A 25,553-nucleotide genomic window follows, 5' to 3' on the forward strand; every position below is an offset into this window, starting at 1 on the left:
TCTGTGCTTTGGAGTGAAGCTCTAAACAAATGAGCTATCCGGCCAGGGCGAGAGATTAATTCTTGTCTCAACAAGTGTACTGTTATTAAATTAGCTGCTTGAGGTAGCCCTCAACTGGGAGAGCCTGATCTAGTTGACATAAACGGTTCAGTCAAAAAATAATGATGATGGGCCCTGGCCGGTTTGCTCAGTGGTAGAGCGTCGGCCTGGTGTGCAGGAGTCCCGGGTTCGATTCCCGGCCAGGGCACACAGGAGAAGCACCCGTCTGCTTCTCCACCTCTCCCCCTCTCCTTCCTCTCTGTCTCTCTCTTCCCCTCCCACAGCCGAGGCTCCATTGGAGCAAAGATGGCCCGGGCGCTGGGGATGGCTCCTTGGCCTCTGCCCCAGGCGCTAGAGTGGCTCTGGTCGCAACAGAGCGACGCCCAGGAGGGCCAGAGCATCGCCCCCTGGTGGGCAGAGCGTCGCCCCTGGTGGGCGTGCCGGTTGGATCCCAGTCAGGCGCATGCGGGAGTCTGTCTGACTGTCTCTCCCCGTTTCCAGCTTCAGAAAAAATACAAAAAAAAAAAAAAAAATGATGATTACCCTATTTATATTATTATTTTAAACCCCAAGTAGCAAATATTAAACCAGTTTTTCTATATACATAACTAGAACTTCAGCAAACTTCTACCTAGACAAGAATATCACTTGCAAACAGGCTAGAATAATTCTGTATCACATTCCCTTATGGCTGGCTAAGGACATCTATGAAAACTGAGGAAATTTTGTGAGCACACAAAAAAATGTTAAATCAACAACTGCTACTATATACATCTATCGTGGGGGTTAGGTTCCAGAACTCCCCGCGATAGGAGAAAATCCGTGAAGTAGCAGATTTATTTATATTTATTTTATTACATATATATATATATATCTAATTTTATTTTATTTTATTTTTTTAAAAACAGGGAGGCAATCAGACTCCCGCATACGCCTGACTGGGATCCACCCAGCATGCCCACCAGGGGGCGATGCTCTGCCCGTGTTGCTCTGTTGCAACCAGAGCCATTCCAGTGCCTGAGGCAGAGGCCACAGAGCCACCCCCAGCGCCTGGGCCAACTTTGCTCCAATGGAGCCCTGGCTGCGGGAGGGGAAGAGAGAGACAGAGAGGAAGAAGAGGGGGAGGGGTGGAGAAGCAGATGGGCGCCTCTCCTGTGTGCCCTGGCCAGGAATCGAACCCGGGACTCCTGCATGCCAGGCCGACGCTCTACCACTGAGCTAACCGGCCAGGGCCTATTTTATTACTTATATATGTTTTAAGGCTTTATAAACCCTCATCACACTCTTATAAACCTTTCCCACACTTATTTTACTGCAAAAATAATTAAAATAATATATAAAAATACAGTAGTACCTTGAGATACAAATTTAATTCATTCTGTAACCGAGCTCATAAGTCAGTCAATTCAAACTGCCAATACTGGATCCCTGCGCCAACGCACCAACTAGTGGCAGCTTCCCGAGTCACGACTCCTATCTTGTAATTTTACTCAGATCTCGAACAAAAATACAGACTGAGTCGTAGCTCGTATCTTAAAAAATTCGTATGTTGGTCTGTTCGTATCTCAAGGTACCACTGTACCTATATACTGCAAAATCTGCAATACAAAATTAGATATATACATTTTAAAATCTGCAATACAGTGAGACCACAAAAAGTGAACCATGGTATGGTGAGGGATGACTGTAGTTGTTTTTTAAATCTTACCTGCCCAGTTCCTTTAGTTTTTTCTGAAATTTACAGTGAACTTTCCATTGCCATTTTCCTTCTGGAGTACTAAGTTCTTCGAGGAATGTCAAAAAAATTTTAAGGTTCTCTGTTAGAGATAATGAAAATTTATTTTAAATTCAATAAATAACAATCACCCAAACTTAATTATGGAAGAAGCATATGACTACGCTGTATAGGAGCACCTACATTCCTATGTAGTATTTTTTTTCTCTCCCCCCCTTAAAGGAGACATCTATAGTTTTAGATCTAATATTATATCTATACATTATAAAAAATAACATGTTAATAACCAGAAGTGACCCAAGTGCACCAAACTTAGAGGAAATTATTTGTAAAGACTAAGAATGGGAAATTTGTGGTAAAAAGCTCAAGAAAATGATGGATATGTTCTAGTTATCTGTGATTGGCTGAATGGACAATATATTAAAAAGTATGCCATTATTGAGAAAAACCTAGAAAAGACATAAGTTACATGCTCAAAAGAATGCATAAATCTTACCAATTGTGATAACTTCTGGATTTAGAATGGATTCATCAGACACAATAAAACCTCCAGATACAAATAATTCATTGTATGTATGATTTTTAACATCATCCAGACTATCAACACCAGCAAAACTAACACAGGGGAGCTTCTTTAACGCCACCAAGCCAGGTACCTATTTACCAAAATAAAAACAAAAATAAAGACAGATAAGGGAACAAACTGACTCAAGTCTAACAAAATGCACTATGGCTAACCTTTATCAGTGTGTTGCCTATGGAAAGCCAGGCACAAAATTATACTTTCAACATTATTTCCAAATATATAAACCAACATTTATGTAATGGGTACCTACCATGAATATAACACTAAGGAAAAGGCACACTAGACCTGGAAACAGAATGAAAAATGCTAACCTTTCCAGCCCCGGGAGGTCAGTTAGAATTCAGATGGCAAGAACCTACATATTGACCAGTCAGGAAAGGCTTCAAAGGGCAGTAGGACTTGAGGTAGGGCTCGTTTAAGACTGAGTGGGGTACCTCCAAACCCAAGGAAAAGCAGGACTGCTTTGGCAAAGGGAGTAAAAATAGATTTTACCTGGGACATACAAATGAAGATGATGACAACATAAAGAGAGTTAGCAGACCCATTGGCATTCAAGGAGTCAGAATTCTTAGCCTTGACTATTTGATACAGAAGGTCTGTGATGTGCTGCCATTTAGAATTTTGCACGGTTACAAACTTGAAACTTACAAGCTGATTTACAGTAGGGTTGTTTAGGTCTCAAGTCCTAAACCTCCAAACCTTGAAAGTTTTATCTCCTTTAAAGCTTATGAGGATATTTTTAAAATAAACTAACAGCTTTAGTCTCAAAGACAGTAAGCTTTTATAATAAGGTGGTTTCTGTTTTTGTTTTTAAGTGAAAGGAGGGGAGATAAACAGATTCCCACACACACTCTGAGATCTACCTGGCCACCACCACCACCCCCAGTCTGGGGCCAATGCTCAGGCCACCTGAGCTATCCTAAGTGCCCAGGGCCAGTGCTTGAACCAATCAAGTCACTGGCTGCAGGAGGAGAAGAGATATAGAAAGGGGTGAGGATGGAGGAAGAGGATGGGGAAGAGAAGCAGATGGTCATGTCTTGTGTGTCCTGACTGGGGATTGAACCCAGAACGTCTGCATGATGGGCCGACGCTCTATCCACAGAGCCAACTAGCCAGGGTCTTTAATAAGGGTGTTTTTATAACCAAAATAAGTAGTAAACTTGACTTAATAGGCTACCTTGTGAATAAAACCTGCAATGTCTTCATTTTGAATAATAATTAATAGTTTATCTAATTTTGATCTTCTTTCCAAAAACTGTTCTGGATGGCATTCTGTATTGCCTAATTTGATAAGATATTCCTGTTAAAGAAAAAAAAAAACTAAATTAACATTAAAAAGCTTTTATTTGGCAAACATCCATTTAACACTAGAAATGCACAATAAACTAATAAACATAGCTTAAACTTGATCTAGGGATCTCAGGGATCATTAAGTCTTTTTACTGAATCTAAAGCTCAGAGCTTAAATGGCCACATCCATGAATGTTACAATACTATGCAATCAAAGACAAATAAGTGCCAGTGTGGGGTAAAAGAACCAGAAGAACGGATTAGCCCCAGTTCTTTACCCAGCTCCACTGCTTATTCTGGACAACCCAGGGCCCAGTCACTAACCATTTCCTCACTCCAATCTTTCTTTTCTTTCAAAGCAGACTCCTTTGTTATTTGCAGCAATGTTACCCCTTCAGTTACAAACCACTTTTTGGACCACTGTAACTCATTTAATTCACAACAGCCTCAAAATCATTCATAAGGAGCTTCAGTATGTACAATGGTATTCACATACTATGATTAGCCACACCTGTTTACACCTTCAAGCAAAATAGATTCTCCCATCTAATACCTCCCTCCATGCTGATAACATTGTACTACCTTTCAAAGGACACAAGGTAGGAGTCTAGGCAGAGCTCCTGTTGTTGCTGGTGGAATCCTGAACTCTGAAGCAAACTGCAGGATCCTGGAGATCATGTTTATCATTTCACAGACACAGGAGGAGATTTTCTCAAGGTTGGCACAGCTGGTTAGATGAGCATCAATCTAAACCCAGCTTGCCTTACAGTCCACTCCACTGATCTTTCAGAGATGCCTACAGTGTCACACCCAAAGAGGCTGTTTCTGTGTAGCCCCAAACTAAAGCAGCACCTACTATATCGTTTCATTTTGATCTAACTGTAAAGCTCCTGGGCTAATCTCAGAATAGCTTACAGTCATGTAATGAAAAGGTAAATTACTGTTTTGTCAGGCCTGCTTATAATTTGTCTTTTTACATTAAGAAACTTTAGGAGTTCATTTTAAGTAAGACAGTTTAACTCATACAATAACAAATCAGTTTGACTCCAAAAATATTTAGAAAGCTTAAGATTTTATTCAAGTTTTTATTCTTTGAAACATTTTTGCTAGAAATCTTCCAATGATATTGATTAAAAGAATTAAAGTTTTGATCTGACTTCCTATCAGATTTGTAAAATACAGAGCATTTTTTCTAAACAATAGAAACATGGTTTTATGCCAGAATGAATTAAAAGCACTGTTAATAAGTAAATGTATTTCCTGTATGTTATAATCAGTTAAAAAATGTGGTGGTGGGAGGTGGAGTAATGCTGAGCACACTGGGACCTGTGCCCAACCTATTTTCACACCTAGCCCAACATGCAGCAATGCCCCAGAGTATACATATTGCTGGGAGGTTGGAAAAAATCGAGAAGCTCTATGTTCAATCATACAAGGCAAAATGCAACCAGAGAATTCCCAAGAAACCACAGGGAATTAAAAGGTACACTGAGCACTCTGCCTCCTCCATTTCCATGCTCATCTGTTCTCACAGGCACATCACATGAAACATGCGGACATCAACAAGAGATCCCCAAACTGACAAAGGCTCAGGACCCACTAGCAGCATGGAGTTTCTGGACCACTCTGGGCTTATAAGCTACTTATAGTTTCTCCTGCTTCCTCTTACAAAAAAATCAGAAACTTACCATGTTAATTACATAAGTGGGAACAGGCATTTATTTTTATTTTTTAATTTTATTTTTCTGAAGTTAGAAGAGGTGAGGCAGTCAGACTCCCACATGCACCTGACCAGGATCCACTCCTCATGCCCATCAGGGGGCGATACTCTGCCATCTGGGGCATTGCTCCATTGCAACCAGAGCCACTCTAGTGCCTGAGGTGGAGGCCATGGAGCCATCCTCAGTGCCCGGGTCAACCTTGCTCCAATGGAGCCTTGGCTGTGGGAGGGAAAGAGAGAGACAGAGAGGAAGGAGAGGGGGAAGAGTGGAGAAGCAGATGGGCGCTTCTCCTGTGTGCCCTGACTGGGAATCGAACCCAGGACTTCCACACACTGGGCCAACACTCTACCGCTGAGCCAACCGGCCAGGGCCTAAGCAGCATTTATTTTTAAAGCTAAGGCATTTCCTTTAAGGAATTAAAATCCTAGTTTAGTGAATACTAATTGGTTAATATTAAACCCATAAAACTGTTTGGATGTATTATAATAATTTATATACCTACTATAATTTTTGTAGATCTGTCTATACCTATATACACATACAAATACATGTTGTTGTTTTGGTTTTTTAATGAGAAGTAGGGAGGCCAAGACAAACTCCTGCATACGCCCCAACCGGCAAGCCCCCTACTGGGCAATGCTCTCCCTATCTGGGGCCGCTGCTCTGTTGCTTGGCAACTGAGTTATTTTGGCACCTGAGGCAAGGCCACAGAACCATCCTTAGTGCTGGGGGCCAACTTGCTCAAACCATTTGAAACATGGCTGCGGATGGAAAGAGAGAGAGAGAAAGGAAGGGTGGAGAAGCAGATGGTCACTTCTGTGTGCTCTGACCAGGAATGGAATCCGGGACTTCCACATTCCAGGCCAACACTCTACCAGTAAGCCAAATGGCCAGGGCTCATATTTTTCTTTTTTAACCAAAAACTCTGTCTACTCTGTAGCTTCAGCAGTGAAGAATCTTTCATGATTGGGGGGCGTCTTTCAGGATCACACAATTTTTTTTAATCAGTAAAGACTCTAGGGCAGGGGTCTCAAACTCAACTCAGCATGTGGGCCGCAGAGCAAGATCACAGCTGTTTGGTGGGCCGCACTAGGTCTACAAAAGGCAACTGTTACGCAACACTTTTCTCACTGCAGTTGAAAACAAAATAAAATCAGTACAACAAGCACAATCGTACATGCAGTTTACTCAGTGTCACAAAACGACCAGAAACTGTAGTTCACATCACAACTGCTGTTAACTAAGCTAATATCTAGCTAGGATGCTAGAGAAATGAAAAATACAAGTAGGCCCCGAGGCTTACTTAATTTTATCCAAAATATTTTGAACTTCGTGGATTAGTCTGCGGGCCGCGAGTTTGAGACCCCTGCTCTAGGGAAACCTGACATGACCAGGTGTCAAGAAACACCAAAATATATTATCATTAGGTTATTCCTGGATAGTTTTATTTTTCTACTTGATTAATAAACCCCATGAGGTAAACACTGACAACTTCCTTTACTCCTCTGAATCTTTCCCTCCCCCACTCCATTAAAAACCCAAGTATAAGACATTTTAAATCTCTGAATCAACAGTTTAAAGGTATCTGCAAAATGTAACAATGGTCTTTAAAAACAAAACTATAAAACAAGATTCTAAATTCTAAGATATTTACATGACAGATTTTCAAGTTAGTCGAACTCAGTCTTTTATTCTACTCTGCATTAAATTATGAAAATATATTTAAAAATAAAAAATATTTTTATAGAGGTCAGACCCAACCCAAGTTTATACAGCATGACTAATACCTTCTCATTTAATTACCTTTATTTCTTTACAGAGCACACTCTCTTCTTCTTCATGAATATAAAATTTCACAGTATTTTTCTGGACATCTTTCATGATTTTAACCAAACTGTTAAATACTTCAGGTTCTAACTTGCTTATAAAATTTGAAAGAGCTGGTTGGGCAGAAATGTTTACATCACTGGGTGATTTTGTTGTTTCTTTTTCTTCTGGTTCCTGAGCAGTATCATCAGGTACAGTATGATCAGAAGTCACCATTAGCTCCATGGCATAGTGTGTCTGGTTCACATCTACTTCAGTTAAACCCAAAGTTGAGGAATGCTGCTCATTAGAGTTGGTGTCTTTCAAAGTATCACAACAAAGTGGCTCAAGGAGGTGTTTACTGTTGAAGTCACTCGAGGAATCTGGTATGACATGTCTTCCTAGAGGGTTCAATGTTATTTTAGTACCAGAACCACCATTAGGACTGACTGGTGGCAAATCCCCACCCTTGGCTGATGCTTTGATAATAATAGTATTTAGTTTCTCATGCAAGCCATCTACAAACTCCTGTATGCCAGCTTTGGAAGTCTTAGAATATATAAACTCAGAAAGTCGTTTCATCTTCTCTTGTGTTGAAAAGATAGGTGTGGAAATTCTACTGACATATGAAACATTCTTTTGCTTCAAAATCTCTTCTATCTTCCTAGAAAAGAGGTTGTATTCTCCTAACACTGTCCTCTCTGTGGTGTCGCTCACTGCAGGCGGTTCTGCTGCTGGCACACACTGCTCCTCCACTGTCACCACCTGACCTGTCAACATGTCATCCTCAGTGGTGACCTTTAGTGTGTCTGTAAATGGAGAGGATGGAAACTGGTAATCAGAACTTCTCTGTCTACTTATTACCCGAGGGTCGTTAGGAAAGGCGTCCTGCGTTGACAGATACACCAGTTGTTCTTCTGGTGATTTCATACCTATATAGGAAGAGTTTATTATTATAAGAGCAACTAAAAGAAAATAACATTAGAAAAGAAATTTATAAATAAGAAAAAACCATCAGATCAAGTATGTCTTTAGAACTAATTATGTATTAGAAGGTAGAAAAAAAATCTCAAATAATGTGAACAAGACCAGTTTGGCATCAATACAAATTAAGTAATTTGCTTATTTCTGCTTCCCTACTTTTCTGACTTTAACACACATTTTAATCACAATAGTCAGTTGCAACAACTTGCTTAACCCCTATATTCTTTGCCAAGTAATAACTTCTATAGTAATACAACCTTATGAAAATTTTGAGTGTTAAGGTAACTGGAAGAACACCAAACTGAAATGACATGGGAATAATTGCCAAGTTAAGAGCTGCATTCACCATGTAGGATAATTAATTGTATCTGTTTTTAGACTGACTCACATATATGGGGTTGCTTAGAGGATTTCCTACAATGTTAGGGATTTCAATTTATCAGGGGAAAGAAAGGCTCAATAATACAGGAAAGAACGTATTTCAAAGCTACATTAAGAATAACATTTTTGACAGTGCTTTCCTAAGTATTTTTATTTTGTTTCAAAATAATTCCAAGAGAAATCACAATAGCCAATATCCCATTTGAGTAAAAGAGGTCATTCTGCTAGTTGATGCTAACAGAACTATTTAACTTTTGACTCTTGACAGTTAGCTCAATCCATAAGATAATTCCTTCCCTATCCACATATACTAAATTCAAATACAATAGTTTTGAAATTACATTCCAAAATAGGTACCTTAAATACCTTTTAAATAAAAACAACAAGGGGGCCTGACCAGGTGGTGGTGCAGTGGATAGAGTGTCGGACTGGGATGCGGAGGACCCGGGTTCGAGACCCTGAGGTCTCCAACTTGAGCGCAGGCTCATTTGGTTAGAGCAAAAGCTCACCAGCTTGGACCCAAGGTCGTTGGCTTGAGTAAGGGGTTACTCAGTCTGCTGTAGCCCTACGGACAAGGCACACATGAGAAAGCAATCAATGAACAACTAAAGTGTCGCAATGCGCAACGAAAAACTAATGATTGATGCTTTTCATCTCTGTTCCTGTCTGTCTGTCCCTGTCTATCCCTCTCACTGACTCTCTCTCTGTCTCTGTAAAAAAAAGTAAATAAAAATAAATAAAAAAATAAAAAAAAACAAAAAAGGGGGAAAATATGCTTAAAATTTGTGATCTTTGCCTAGATCAATATTACACAATCTTACCCTTTAAAAAATTAGTAATTTTTCTTATATCAACATTCCATCACAAATTGCTATTCTGGTATATGAAGTGGTACCTCTAAATCAGAAAGTCCAGGTACTAGTTTTTAAAACTACAGTACTTTAAAGATATTGTAGATTTCCTATTCGCCCAGCTATAGCAACATGCCTGCTTTTCCACAAAATTGTTTTGATTTTCCCCACACTCACACTTTCTAAATGTTTAGCCTCAGCAGCAGTCAGCTTGTGACACTTCTCTACCAGCCCCAGTGGTTACCATGAACCACTGTAACCATTAAGTACCGCAGAGGTACCAGTCAGCAGAAGACCACAGCAGGTCTATAGGTGGAAGAGAAGGGGAGCAGAATATCCACCATGGTAAAAATTACAAGTGTATGAACTGATAAATCATAAAAGTAAAGTTCCATAAAATAATTCAGGAATACTGAATACTCTTCTTAAATTTCAATATGGGGTTTAGTACACATATAAAACGTTTGGGCTAAGAGCAGAAGACTTACTTTTTGAAGTATTTTTGTACTTCTTGAATTATGTACCATGTCAAATGTCTGACTTGTTTAAATAAAAAATATTTTATTTTATTTTTATTTATTTATTTATTTATTTTTCTGCAGCTGGAAATGGGGAGAGACAGTCAGACAGACTCCCGCATGTGCCCGACCGGGATCCACCCAGCACGCCCACCAGGGGCAATGCTCTGCCCACCAGGGGGTGATGCTCTGCCCCTCTGGGGCGTTGCTCTGCCGTGACCAGAGCCACTCTAGCGCCTGGGGCAGAGGCCAAGGAGCCATCCCCAGCGCCTGAGCCATCTTTGCTCCAATGGAGCCCCGGCTGCGGGAGGGGAAGAGAGAGACAGAGAGGAAGGAGGGGGGGGTGGAGAAGCAAATGGGCGCTTCTCCTATGTGCCCTGGCTGGGAATCGAACTCAGGTCCCTCGCACGCTAGGCCGACGCTCTACCGCTGAGCCAACCGGCCAGGGCCAATAAAAAATATTTTAAATTGTATCTCAAAACAACTGGGTTGAGGATGGCCACCTGTAATTTAAAAACTTCTGAGTCATTTATTATTTTAAATGAAATACTTGCTCCCCAATTTTTTAGGTATAGTTCAGACCAGTAAACTTATTCCTGAAGTGCTATGAATAAAAGAAATTTTTAAAAGATGGAATATAACTTAAATCCACCTGAGGAACTCTTTATAATAAAAAACTAAACTAAATCCATTTTTAAAATGCACATGATCACTAATTATTTTGCACAAATTTCACTACGATTTTTATTAGTAGACTGACTTTATTATTTAAAAAATGTCTTCAATGATAAATGATTTACAAGAAATACATGTCGATATCCATAATGCATGTTTTCTACTGCCATTCAAGCACTGGAGTACTTTTACACGAAAAGGAGTGATGAGTTTTCTAAAGGCAACATCATTCAAATATCTGTACTTTCAATCACAAAATATGAAAATGGTAGGACAAATAGGAGGACTCTAAATGTTGATGGAGCATTTTGAAATATAAACAAGATATCTGCTGCTCATAATGAGAAAGAATTACTGATAGCTGCAAAACACAGGTGAATCCGAGACGTAATGTTGAGTGAAAGATCCAAAAACAAGAGGACATGTAGGTTCCATTTATCTTAAACTCAAAAACAGGTAAAAGTGATCTATGGTGAAAAAAGCAGATTCAGTGGCTACTATCAGAGGTAGGGAGATTACTGACTAGCAAGATGCAGAAGAAACCTTGGGTGCTGGGAATGTTCTACACGTGGATTTGGTTGGTGTCCCATAAATGTGTACATATGTAAGAATTCTTTAAGCTGTACATTAGAGATTTGTGCACTTTTCTCTACACCACTGCTCCTTGCTTTAAAAATTCATCCTTTCCTAGGAGACAATAGCTTTTTCAAGAAAATCTTTAAGTCTTTTTAATTTCTAAAAGAGAAGGATAACTGTAAAGACCTACTAAAATTCAAGTCATTTATAGTTTTCCCTTAAAAACAAACAAAAAACCCCAAAAGATTTCTGAAAGAGTAAGATTAACAAATGGCTCACCACCAAACTCTAAGCGAGAAAACAATGTCTAGGACCATGCAGGGATGCTGAACTGACTAAGCTCAGACAAAAGACTCTCCATCAGGCACCCACTGCACCTAGCTAATCATTAGGAGCTATAAATGTTTCCTAGTCTCTGATTTACATAATCTGAAGAAATTAGCATTACAATTAGAAGTAGAATTGGGTAAAAAAAAAATTCAAGATTAGGAATAATGTACCTAAAAGGTAAATGGCCTCATCTTCAAGTATTTCTTTAAATTTAAGAGAAACTTGAAGACTACTTCACATAGAATATCTAGAATATCCTATAGAAATAGATTAAGAAAAATATTCTGGTCTCCCCAAGTTATCATATCAGACAGAACTGACAGTAGGCAAAGAAAACATAATCTCTATGAATACACAGTGACTCTTTTAATACATTCTTTATATAAGAATATTTTATATCAATTACTTAATGATATAAAATACAAATATATTATCCAAATTTTCTGTAACAGAACTTAAACTGATGCCCTACTGATAGAAGGCCAGAAGGGCAAGTACAAATTCTGAAGGGCACAGTGGGAGCAAAAGAAAAGCAAGCCTTCTCACCTGGTGTTTCTTTCTCACGTTTCCCCAGCTGGTCTTCTGGACTTCTTGCATTCCCTCCTGATGGAAAGCATCCATTAGATTGGTAGACTCTTTAGATATTGGTGATACCTATTTAAACACCTTTCAGACAACCCAAATGCTAACAAATCCAAGTATTCCTTCTTTTGCCTAAAATAATCCTAAGGGTCATTCAGAAATGGGAAGTTGCTTCCCTTTCTATTCAGGTGATATCAACACCTAGATGTTGTGCCTTCAAATGGCTCTGAACATCAACTATGAAGGTATTTAAATAAGGAATGGTTAGGATAATCATCTTGTACTAATTACTTCCTTATTCTATTTCTCCAAACTCAAGCTGACATCTACAGCTCCTGAGGGAAAACCAGATTCTCTACACCAGGGGTCCGGGCAACTTTTGGCTGAGAGAGCCATGAACGCCACATATTTAAAATGTAATTCTGTGAGAGCCATACAACAACCGGTGTACGTTACATGTTATCCAATAAAAATTTGGTGTTGTCCTGGAGGACAGCTGTGATTGGCTCCAGCCACCCGGGACCATGAACATAAGCGGTAGGAAATGAATAGATTATAATACATGAGAATGTTTTATATTTTTAATGTTGTTTTTTTTATTATTAAAGATTTGTCTGCGAGCCAGATGCAACCATCAAAAGAGCCACATCTGGCTCACGAGCTATAGGTTCCCGACCCCTGCTCTACACTATCACATCTAGGCCTTTTTCCCTCTCTGATAAGATACTAAGTAGAGAATGGTGCTGAAGACCATGGAAACTCATCAGTTTTGGAAATTCTTCACCTCAGAGGTCTCAATAGCTTCTAGGTCACAAGTCTACTTTTTTAGGAAAAAGTTGTTTTTTCTTTTTAAAGGTTAAATAAAGGTCTAGAAATGAAAAAGATGTGCCTTAGAAATCTTTCCAAAAATGCTTAGCTAACAAAGATGAATAAGAACTTAAAATATTAAAAGTGTGTATATATGTATTTACACAGAGAAATCAAATACTAAAAAAATGATCTTTCAAAATTGCTAACTATTCTAACCCCATGGTTCAATAATTTTTCTAGGACGTTTGCATTTGATCATTTCAGGACATTCTCCACATAATCCAATTTCTCTAAGATAATCCAATATTAAGCAATCAAATTTCTTCCAAATAAGTGAGCTTCAATATGACCACTTCTTAGATGCTTGTTATAATAAAGCTTATAACTTAAGCAGATAGTATTTACTGGCTGTCCAAAAACCATCATTTCATCTCTGTGGCCACCACACCTCATTAGAATCTCAAATTTCTGCCAACAATTTTCATTGGGAAGTTTGCATGCTAAAATCCATAGTGAATGTTTTAAATTCTGATTTTTAGGGTTTTTTGCAAATAGTTGCTGAAGCTGAGCAAAAACAGCAACACTCAATGTGAACATTATTACCGTTCAAAATAAGCCACTAAAGATGTCAGAGTCAAGTAAGACAAAGCACCTATTGACCCCAGAGTGGACTCCAGAAAAGATGAAACCCTTCAGGAAACTGGTCCCTAAAACCAAGCAAACCTAATTTCCAGGACACTTGTTCTTACCTGTAATTGGAATCAGTTTCCAATGTATTTCAGTCTCTTCAATATTATTTGACTTGGACTGTTTATGGAATCCATGTTCATTGGGAACAGTGGGACATAAACTACAATCTTCAAAATTATTCATGCTGATTAAATTTTTATCCTAAAAATTAGAGGACATAGTCAACAGCTTTCTTTTCAGTTAATTTTTAATGTCAAGAACAAACAACTATTTTTTTTTCACAGCAGATTCACAAGCTTCAATCTAAACATTAAAACTTAGTAAAATCGCCCTGGCCGGTTGGCTCAGCGGTAGAGCGTCGGCCTAGCGTGCGGAGGACCCAGGTTCGATTCCCGGCCAGGGCACACAGGAGAAGCGCCCATTTGCTTCTCCACCCCTCCGCCGCGCTTTCCTCTCTGTCTCTCTCTTCCCCTCCCGCAGCCAAGGCTCCAATGGAGCAAAGATGGCCCGGGCGCTGGGGATGGCTCTGTGGCCTCTGCCCCAGGCGCCAGAGTGGCTCTGGTCGCAACATGGCGACGCCCAGGATGGGCAGAGCATCGCCCCCTGGTGGGCAGAGCGTCGCCCCTGGTGGGCGTGCCGGGTGGATCCCAGTCGGGCGCATGCGGGAGTCTGTCTGACTGTCTCTCCCTGTTTCCAGCTTCAGAAAAATGGAAAAAAAAAAATAAATAAAATCAACATGGCAGAGTTGTAACACACAATCCTCAAATCATAATATTTTCCTTCAAAACATAATTTGACATTGATTTAACGCAGAGGCCAATAATCTTTTTTGGTAAAGCACCAAGTATTTTAGGATTTGCGAGCCACATACTCAGATATTCAGCTCTGTCGCTGTAGTGTAAAAGGAGCCATCAGCAATACCTAAGCAAATGGGCATGCCTGGATTCCAATAAAACTTTAATTACAAACACAGGCAGTGGGCTGGGTTTGGCCTATGCACCCATCAACCCAAATTAGATCATTAAATATGTTAGAAAATGTTAATAACGTAAAGCACTGAGAACAGTGCCTACTTTACATGCCTTCCCCAGTGAGCCTCCTGCCATCATCCTCCCCCTAAAGTAAATATTCAAAAACTACATGGACAAAACCTGGGGACATGCATATAACTTTTATTCAAAGGCAGGGAAGAGAAAATAAAAGAAAGAGTAAATACAAAATAAGCCCTTAGGAACACACTGCCATCCTGGTATTGCAGTCACTTCTTGGTGGAAGATAAAGAAAGCTACTTCTCAGCTACCCAGATCAGTACTCTAAACATATCATAAACAAACAGGACACCCTGTCAAACAAGACTGAGTGTCACTTCAGTGGTAATTCTAAAGGCCAAGCACTTTCCATTCCTATTTATATGAGAAATACAAAGCACATACCTAACCTTGTTTCTAACAGTATTACAGACATTAGTCACCTTATCTCCTTCACCTGTGGGTTATGAAACTTCCAGCAGAAAGCCAGTGTTTTGAGAATTCAATCTTATTATGAAATGATAACAAGTGGGCAAATTAACTCCCAATAAGCCATTTCTTAAAAACAGATTGTCTAGCCTTAATTTTATCACAACGGGTAAATCATAAACCTATTAAGCAGGAAGAAAAACAATTACTTCTATATTTATCTCTTTGTAAAAAGGAGTAACTTAGAAATACTATCCTGGAGCATGACCAGGAGGTGGGGCAGTGGATAGCACATCAGCCTGGGACATACAGGACCCAAGTTCGAAACTTTGAGGTCCTTGGCCCAAGCGTGGGTTCAGCAGCTTGAGCACAGACTCAGCAGCTTGAGCGCAGGCTCACCAGCTTAATTACAAGGTCGCTGGCTTGAGCATGGGATCATAGACATGACCCCATGGTTGCTGGCTTGAGCCCAAAGGTTACTGGCTTAAAGCCCAAGGTCACTGCCTTGAGCAAGGGGTCACTTGCTCTGCTGGAGCCTCCAGTCCAAGGAACATATGAGATAACAATAAATGAACAAATAAGGTGCCACAATAAAGAATTGATGCTTCTTTCTCATCTTTCTCCCTTCCTGTCTGTCCCTAATTGTCCCTCTCTCCTGCAAAAAAAAAGAAAAAAAAAGAAGAAGAAATACTATCCTGGAAGCTTTTGCTGAAATGCGTATTTTATTTCTTTTTAAAAGAAAAAAAACTCATTGAAGCACATCCCCTCTTTTACACATACATTCACAAAAGCAAACAAAAGATATATGCTTACTTCCTTCAAATGTAGTTTATGGTCAGTGCCTACTTCACTGGTAGAAAGATCAACAGAATACTTTACAGATGATGAATCAGCTTCTGACAATGGGCTCCGAGTACCCCTAAAATGTGCATTTTCAATTTTTGCACAAGTAGGCTGCTCATATTTTTTCTTATCCAGGTCAGAGTTCAATTCATATTCATGCTTTTGCCTCAGCTCTTCATAGGCATCATCACTGCTCAATCCTAAGGCCTTGTTGACTGTGTCTGTCAAGGATGCATCAGAATGGCGTGCATTTGCTAGTGTTTCTGATAGCCAATTAAACAGCCTATGGATGTCAGCAACGCTAGAGTTAGAGGTGTCCTGCTGTTGCTGTCTCAAATCAGCATCATGTCCGGCAGGCTTTGGAGACTCTGAAGGGAAAAGAAAGAAGTCATCTCTTAAAGTTGAGTTTGGAAGGCTAGCATAAAAATTTAAACATCAAATATAACTAAAACTTATCATAAAACATTTATGGGCAGGAACTCAATCACACCACTGGCTTAGATTTTACATGGACATCTATCACTTACTTTATAAGTATGACTGGTTCTGAACCTTTGCACACAAGTCAAAATTCCCATTAAATGAGAATTTATTTACACAATTTAAAAAACCTATTAAAGGAGAAATGAGCTCAAACATCAAGTTGGTAACACTGATGATTATATATATATATATATTTATAACTTTAATCATTACCTTAAAATCTACCACCAAAATCCCAAATTCAACCAGGTGCTTGACAACAGATAAAATATCTGTTATTTTGCAAAATATTGAGAAGATATGCAGATTACATTAAAATCTACTAAAAAGAAAAAGAACATATGACAATTTGAATTCTATCTCCTTTATAGTTATTACGATTTATTCTTAAGATACTGTCTGACATTCTTATCATCTATGCCTTATCTCAACTGATTAGATTACTGAACTTCATAACAAAGCTTGGAATTTAGAGATATAACACCATCCTGAAGAAATCACTAACCTTGCCCCTAAGGACAGAAAGCACTGTAAAGGAAATATACTAAGACATGGTTCAAAGCAGGCATATATCTAGGTAATCTCCACAATATATTTTAAAACTTGCAGCCTGACTAGGCAGTGGCGCAGTGGATAGAGCGTCAACCTGGGATACTGAGGACACAGGTTCGAAACCCCAAAGTCACCAGCCTAAGCATGGGCTCATCCGGCTTGAGTGCAGGATAGCCAGCCAGCATGAGTGTGGAATCATAGACATGGTCGCTGGCTTGAGCCCAAAAGTCACTGGCCTGAGCAAGGGTTCAATGACTCAGCTGGAGCCTCCAGGTCAAGGCATGTATGAGAAAGCAATCAATGAACAACTAAACTACTGCAACTACAAGCTGATGCTTCTCATCTCTCTCCCTTCCTGTCTGCCTGTCACTTTCTATCCCTCTCTCTCACTCTTTCTCTCCCTGTCACTAAAAGTAAACAAATAAATAAAAATAAAAGCTTGTAAAGGATGTAGACATTCAAAAAGTCATGTGTTTTAATCCTGAAGGAGGGTAATATCTGGGTAGCTATCAGGATTTCCAATTTAGGTAGGTACCACAGCAAAAACAAAACATAAAGGAACAGAGTACAAATGGTATGATTCTAAATTACACATATGATAGAGCAGGCAGAACTAATCAATAGAGACAGAAACCAGATTAGTAGTGGATGTGATTAGCTACAAATGAGTACAAAGCAACTTATGGACATAATAATGTTTACATTTTGGAGTGGCGGTAACGTAGCTTCAAAACTCCCAAACCAGTGCACTTAAAATGGGCACACTGCATAATCAATCTCAAAAAAGTTGATGTTAAAGGGGGTAGGGAGGATAGGAGAGTGCCTCTTATAAAATGAGTAGGTTCAGCCCTGGCTGGGTGTCTCAGAAGTTAAAGCATCATCCTGGCACACAAAGTCACAGGTTCAATCCCTGGTCAGGGTACATATGAGAAGCAATCAATGAGTGCAAAACCAAACGGAACAACTAAGTGGAACAATGAGTTTATGTTTCTCTTCTTCTCTCTCCCTTCCACCCAGCTTGCTCTTCTCACCATGTCTCAAATCAATGGGAAAAAAAAAAAGCAGATTCCCCATTAAATCAGTATCAGAGTATTTTAGAAGTTAGAATACAACCTTTAAATCTCTACTTTCACGTGCGGAGGACCCAGGTTCGATTCCCGGCCAGGGCACACAGGAGAAGCGCCCATTTGCTTCTCCACCCCTCCGCCGCGCTTTCCTCTCTGTCTCTCTCTTCCCCTCCCGCAGCCAAGGCTCCAATGGAGCAAAGATGGCCCGGGCGCTGGGGATGGCTCTGTGGCCTCTGCCCCAGGCGCTAGAGTGGCTCTGGTCGCAACATGGCGACGCCCAGGATGGGCAGATTATCGCCCCCTGGTGGGCAGAGCGTCGCCCCTGGTGGGCGTGCCGGGTGGATCCCGGTCAGGCGCATGCGGGAGTCTGTCTGACTGTCTCTCCCCATTTCCAGCTTCAGAAAAAATGAAAAAAAAAAAAAAAAATCTCTACTTTCAGAAATCAAAAGTAGTGTGCAAAAATGACTATAAAAAAGAGAAGCCCGTAGAAATGCAAATCTGTTCATAGTAGTTCTAGTTTAATTTATTGACCCCTTTGCCCCCACTCCATTTCTTCTTTGGTCTATTATAATTAGCATGGCTTCCCTATCATTTTATTTTTTTTATTTATTTATTTTTTTTTTACAGAGGCAGAGATAGACAGGGACAGACAGACAGGAACAGAGAGAGATGAGAAGCATCAATCATCAGTTTCTCGTTGTGCGTTGCGACTTCTTAGTTGTTCATTGATTGCTTTCTCACATGTGCCTTGACCGTGGGCCTTCAGCAGACCGAGTAACCCCTTGCTGGAGCCAGCGACCTTGGGTCCAAGCTGGCAAGCTCTTTGCTCAAGCCAGATGAGCCCGCGCGGGACCTCGGAGTCTCGAACCTGGGTACTTCCGCATCCCAGTCCGACGCTCTATCCACTGCGCCACCGCCTGGTCAGGCCCCTATCATTTTATTTTTAAAAATTTTTTAAATTTATTCATTTCAGAGAGGAGAGATAGAGAAAGAGTGAGAAAGGGGGGAGGAGCAGGAAGCATCAATTCCCACATGTGCCTTGACAAGTGCAGGGTTTTGAACTGGTGACATCAGCGTTCCAGGTCGACGCTTTATCTACTGCACCACCACAGGTCAGGCCTCATTTTAATTATTGATAAACCTGATTTTCAGTGCTAGAAAATACAGCCAAATTTAGGAACAATGCTTTGGAGTCTGTCAGAACTGAGTTCAATCATGATTTATAAACTACTAGCTTTAGATAAAGTTATTTAACTTCTCCGAGATGATTTTTTCATCTGTAAAATAAGTACAATAATGTCTAGCATTCAAGAACTAAATAAGTCCATACATGTGAAACACCTAGCATATAGTAAGTCCATAATTCTCAAGACCCATGTCAACAGTATGAATCTGAAAAAGTCATCTGGTTCACTAAACAACAGAAATCTGGCATAAGCTCAAGGATCAGAACAGCCAGAAATCTCTTCTGGGGGATATGAACTACAAAGATATGAAGCTTGAGAGAAATTAAAGATGCTTTAAGAAAAAAGAGAGGTAAGGAATTAATCATGACATATGCTGAGAGACATGAGCCTTCACCAAGAAGCATGTGAAGGAAGAATGGGAAATCTAGCTACTAAGGCTAGACATGGCCATTCTATAACAAAGCCTTGAAAATGAATACAGAAACTGAGATTAATAGCAGATTAGCACAGCAATATTGGTAAAATGATACTGAAGTGATAGAAGCCAGCAAGGCTACCCAAGTGGTAAGAACACAAAGATGAAAATGTTGGGGAAAAAAAGTAAAGAAAAATCCCTGAAAAGTTACTGAAAATAGCACTGTCAAATAAAACTTTCTGCAATGATACACGTGTTCTCTATCTGTGCTGCTCAATACAGTGGTATAGGTGGTATAACAAAGGAAATAAATTTTTGTTTCATATTTATTAATTTAAACTTCCTGCACTATCTAATATGGCAGCCATTTGCCAGCCACATGTTATTTAAGATCTAATTAAGGACAACAGCAATGGCACAAAATGTAGATCATTACATCAAAAGTCCCTGAATGTAAAGAAACATGTTTCATGCTATGGACTAACAGGGTCAAAATCTTAAAAATCTAGGCCCTGGCCAGTTGGCTCAGTCGTAGAGCGTCAGCCCAGCTTGTGGAAGTCCCGAGTTCGATTCCTGGCCAGGGCACACAGGAGGAGTGCCCACCTGCTTCTCCACACTTCCCCCTCTCCTTTCTCTCTCTCTCTTCCCCTCCCACAGCTGAGGCTCCATTGGAGCAAAGTTGGCCTGGGCACTGGACTCTGCCTCGGGCGTTAGAATGGCTCCCGATGTAAAGGACCATTGCCCCAGATGGGCAGAGCGTCACCCCATAGTGGTTATGCTGAGTGGATCCTGGTCAGGCACAATGTGGGAGTCTGTCTCTCTCCCTCCCTGCTTCTCACTTCAGAAAAATACAAAAAAAACCCCACAAAAAACCAACAAATCTTAAAAATCTAGATTAAAAAGTATTTTATTTGTAATACTGACCCCAATTTAAAAGAAAGGCCTTCCATTTCTTTTTATGTTAACTAAAATAAAAGCAAAGAAAACAAGAAAAAGGCAAACGTATTACTGGACTCCTGGGGTGGAAAATTGTGTACATGTGTCTAAAAGTTTTTATTTTAAAGCTCAGAAGCTTTCTTTCATTAAGCAACCCCCCAATATGCTATGTTGTTCTTTTCTGATTATAAAAACAAAAGGAGTATAAAGGGACAGCAGGTCCAATTAGTAGGATAAAAGCTGAGCATATTTTATTTCCTCACATTAGCCTAAGCTACACAATTCAGAAATCTGATGTGCTAGGGCAGGAGTTGCCAAATATTTTCTGTGAAGGGCCAGACAGTAAATGCTTTAGGGCCATAGAGTCTTTGTCCCAACTCGGCCATTATAGTGTGAAAGTAGCTATATATACACATAAATAAACAGGCATGGCTGTATTCCAGTACAACTTTCTTTACAAAAACAAAAAACAGGTTAGATTGGCTTTCAGGTTATTTGTAGACCTCCATACTATAAGAAAGGACAAAACTACTTTACTATATTTTTGGTTGTTTTTTATACTCCATAAAAGCAATCTGATATATTACCTTCATACAGATGGCAATTTTCAGATAAATTGCTGGTTTTGGCGAGCTTTCTCATATTTTCAGGTAGATCTTCAAGCTTCCTCTTCAAGACAGTTTTGCTTCTCATATCTTCTGAGTCTGAGTCCCCACCCACATTTTTTTTCCTACACTGAATCAAATTAATCAATTCTTTGAATCTATCCTTATCATAATCCAAAGAGTGAGATGACTTTTGCTTGCCAGATTTAATAGTCTCACCCCTTGAGTTATTTCGTTTTCCAAATTTCTTTTTTGTACCATTCATTTCTTCATGGCCTTCATAATCTGAAAGTTGACTGAGTTGTTGAAGCTTTCTATTGTCTTCAAATAGTTCTTTTAACTTACAAATAGGTAACTGATACATTTCAGGCCGAAAAATATAGGTATGCAAACAATCATCAATATGGGATTTATTTTTTGGAGCTGGATATAAGAATTTTTTATCATCTAATCGTGAATCATATGGAAACATAAAAAACTCTCGTTTACCTGAACCAAAACCTCGCTTAAAAAATTCACTTACATACTTTTCAACACCACAATGAAAATTGACAGTATTTATATTTTTGAATTCCTTTCGACACCGAATCAAAGAAAATTGTAAAAATTGAGTTATTTTTAATATATCTGGCATGCTCTCATGTCTCTCCTGTGGTGCTACATTGGTTGATCCTTTCTGTGCTGTAAAAAAAAATAACCATGTTAGCAATCAAGAAACTAATCAAATACAGATCTACATATTGTCAAAGAAATGTAACAAAATTCTTACAACAGTGAAAACCAAACTAGAATTTGCCCTAATATATAATGTAACATAGAAATACATGAATCACATATTTCTAAGTCCAGGGGACTAAAATAAGCCAATGAGAAACTAAAACAAAGGAAATTATAAAACAGGTTTTTAAAGGGAAAAATACCCACTCATTGATGATATCACTTTCTACTATTCCTAAGCCTTTTAACTTACGGCAAACAAAATAAATGGAGAAATAAAGAAGAAGGGCAAGATCTGAGGCTCCTAGCAAGATAGTCTTACAAAGGATAAAAACGGCATTCCTTCCTTTTATAACAACTTTACATAAATTCTCTATCCATATAAGGAGATATGCAAGTACTGAGTGCTAGAATTGAGAACCTCATTTTCAATCTAACAATAAAATCCATTAGGACACTTTCCTTTAATATAGCATTAAAATTCGTTCTTAAGAAATGGTGAATAGTAAATTTTATCTACCATCTGTGTCAAAAATTCTTAGTAATTTTGAATTTTTTTCAACCCAGCACACGAAGTACTATATTTATAGTTGCTAAAATTTGAATGTAAAAATGAACTAAGTTAAAAAATAATTATACTATAATAAAAAAAACCCAAAAGCTATTGTATAACAATTACAATCAACATTAATTTAGTGAAAACACTGATTAAAACCCAAATAATGTTTCATAGTAAAAAAAAAAAAAAAAAAATCATCATATAATTTGTGTTTTATACTGTTAATAGCTCTTAATATCTCCAGTATTTCCCAAAACATGATGTAAGAAAGATAAAATGCTTAAGGAGTTATCAGTAAATTTTCAATGTAGATAGATAGATATCTATAAAACTGTATTTAGATAGAGAACTTACAGGTAAATATGCTTCTAGATTCTTGAAATAGAAACAAAGCATTCAGGACTCGAGACTTAGCAGTTTGATGTTCTAAACAAAAACAGAAGCCAAAAGAATTAGCAATGTGTTTTTGGTTTTTTTTATTTATGATTTTAATTTATTGTGTTTACATAGATTCAAGTGTCCCATCGAATATATCCCCCCACCCTCATGTTCCCCCCAGCCTTCCCTTTGTCCCCTCCCCCCCAACACCTTCCTCCCATCCCTCCAGGATTTGCTGTCCTGTTCTCTATAACGCTGTGTTACGTATATATAATTTCATTAATCTCTTTCCCTTCTCTGATCCCATCTTCTTTTCCACTTTCCCTCTGGTCCTTTTGATCCTGCCTCTGCCTCTGTTCCATTCCTCAATGTGTTTTAACTAAAAAATTTAAAAAGAATTATAAAAATTAAAGAGATTACCTACCATATGGAGAAACCATTTGATAAGGAGAGAGAAGAAAAAGGTATCCTCGATCTCCCAAAGGTTTAACAAGAACCTGCATTTTTAGAAGAGAGAAGTTGAATCTGCTTATTATTACTAATCATAGGCAGACATAGCAGTTTCTGCTATTAAAAAAAATTCTTGATCATCTTTAAGAAAAATATTACTATTTGTTAAAAACTCTTTTCCAACTCTGCTGATTAACAGAATTCTAATAAAATAAAAAATTCCTTAGTTTTCACAATTTAAAAGAGAAAACTCCCCCAATTTATTGTGAAACCAACTTGTTAATTTTTCCTTGAAGCTAAAGCACAAAGACCAAACTAAAGACTTCATATATTTTCCTCAGCAATTCAACAGACATGTTAATTGTGAAGGCAGTGTGCTGGATGTTGGAAATATAAAACAAGTATGACACAAACGCTGCCTTTAAGGATTCAGGCTATGCCTGACCTGTGGTGGCACTGTGTATAAAGCATTGACTTGGAATGCTGAGGTCACCCATTTGAAATCCTGGGCTTGCCTGGTCAAGACACAAGCAACAATCAATCAATCAATGATCAACTAAAATAAAAAAAATAATAAATTGATACCACCACCCTCCACTCTGTAAAATCAATAAATAAAATCTTAAAAAAAAAGTTCAGGCTAATCTCAAATGAAATGTGTTGCTAAAATCTTAATTCTTCACATAGTTAATGAACATCTTTCACATGTAAAGCAATCTGCCTTGCCAGAGATAACTTCAAAAATAAGCAACACAAGATATTTGATCATGAATAATTTATAATTAGTTGTACAGAGTAACACAGGAAATATCAATAATTAGATAAGATATAAATTCTCAAAACTTTTTACAAAGCAACATGAAGAGAAAAAACACAGTTCATTTATGATCACAAAAGATATTGAACGTGTACTGGAGGTGAATTTTGAAGAATGGGTACATTGGCCAAGAGCCTGACGTTGTGGAAAGGAAATTTTAATAGAGAAACATCATAAGCAAAGACTGAGTTATATATAATATGATAGACTGTTTGCAGGCATTAGAGCACTTATAAAGGGCAAAATGTTAAGTACAGACTAGGACAAATGTATAAGACAAGTCTACAAAGAAAGATACTGGGCTAGACTATAAAAAGACAAGAATGCCAGGTTAGCCAGGAATGCACAGGAGAGTATACCTTTTGAACTGAAATAGAATGTTCCCCTAAAGAAAACCTCATAAAAATCTTAACAGCACTGTGACAAAGGAGAAAGAAATAATGTAATAACTAAAACTCAGTTAAGAGGCTCCTACTGCAATAGTTCACAGCATTTCTTTTGATTAATGAAAGGGTAAATAAAGGAAGAACTGAGCATAGCAGTCGAACACAAAAGGCTATCTGGGTTGTGAAATAAACTTGTGCTATAAATTCCTATTAAAAAATTCCAACAGGCCTGGCCAGTTGGCTCAGTGGATAGAGTGTCAGCTCGGTATGCGGACGTCCCAGGTTCGATCTATGGTCAGGGCACTCATGAGAAGCAACCACCTACTTCTTTTCCCCTCTTGCAGACAATGGCTAGACTGGTTCGAGTATTGGCTCCAGAAAGGGGTCGCCAGGTGGATCCCAGTCAGGGTGCATATGGGAGTCTATCTTCCCTCCTCTCACTTAAAATAATAATATAATAATAATTCCAATAAACAAAGTTTGTGTAAGAACCAATAACTTAAAGATCAAAAAGTGTCCCTGGCCAGTTGGCTCAGTGGTAGAATGTTGGCCCAGCATGTAGATGTTCCAGGTTCAATTTCCGGTCAGGGCACAGAGGAGAAGCACCCATCTGCTTCTCCATCCCTCCCTCTCTCGCTTCTCTCTCTCTTCCCTTTCAGCAGCCATGGCTTGATTGGAGCAAGTTGGCCCTGGGCACTGAGGACGGCTGCATGGCCTCTGCCTTAGGCACTAAGAAGAGCTTGGTTGCTGAGATATGGAGCAACACCCCAGATGGGCAGAGCATTGCCCCCTAGCGGGCTTGCCGGGTGGATCTCGGTTGGGGTGCATGTGAGGGAGTCTGTCTCTGCCTCCCCTCCTCTCACTGAATTAAAAAAAAAGGTCAAAAGTGACTGTTACCAATTTATATTTAAAACATCATTTGAACAGTCAAAAAGAGGACAATGTACCTGAAAATGTTTCAGACTCAAAATCTTCTAAAATGTTTTATATATCATATCCCTTTTAACATTTTTCCCAACTCCTGGTTGTCAAAACAGAAAGTTGGAAAACACAAATAAGACTTTCATGTTTTGTGGTCATTAAGGAAAAACAATGAGATTCTTTTAACTTTTTATCCACTCCAAATA

At 38.9% G+C, this 25,553-nt stretch overlaps 1 protein-coding gene across 4 annotated transcripts in view; it reads right to left on the bottom strand.

Moving 5' to 3' along the window:
* TASOR (transcription activation suppressor) overlaps positions 1 to 25,553 on the bottom strand; it is a 72,161-nt gene that overhangs the window by 4,726 nt on the left and 41,882 nt on the right. For 2 of the 4 annotated variants that reach the window (XM_066246121.1, XM_066246123.1), the window contains exons 12-21: positions 23,198 to 23,270; positions 22,750 to 22,821; positions 21,102 to 21,800; positions 15,845 to 16,242; positions 13,634 to 13,775; positions 12,039 to 12,095; positions 7,175 to 7,986; positions 3,538 to 3,660; positions 2,271 to 2,430; positions 1,748 to 1,856 (exon numbers count right to left, since the gene is read on the bottom strand). In XM_066246121.1, the coding sequence (XP_066102218.1) occupies positions 1,748 to 1,856; positions 2,271 to 2,430; positions 3,538 to 3,660; positions 7,175 to 7,986; positions 12,039 to 12,095; positions 13,634 to 13,775; positions 15,845 to 16,242; positions 21,102 to 21,800; positions 22,750 to 22,821; positions 23,198 to 23,270 (2,645 nt within the window). Of the gene's footprint in view, positions 1 to 1,747; positions 1,857 to 2,270; positions 2,431 to 3,537; positions 3,661 to 7,174; positions 8,110 to 12,038; positions 12,096 to 13,633; positions 13,776 to 15,844; positions 16,243 to 21,101; positions 21,801 to 22,749; positions 22,822 to 23,197; positions 23,271 to 25,553 lie in introns of all 4 variants that reach the window. The other 2 variants (XM_066246120.1, XM_066246122.1) reach the window with 1 other exon arrangement.

This window comes from Saccopteryx bilineata, chromosome 10, assembly GCF_036850765.1.
Source record: "Saccopteryx bilineata isolate mSacBil1 chromosome 10, mSacBil1_pri_phased_curated, whole genome shotgun sequence".
Lineage (NCBI taxonomy): Eukaryota > Metazoa > Chordata > Mammalia > Chiroptera > Emballonuridae > Saccopteryx > Saccopteryx bilineata.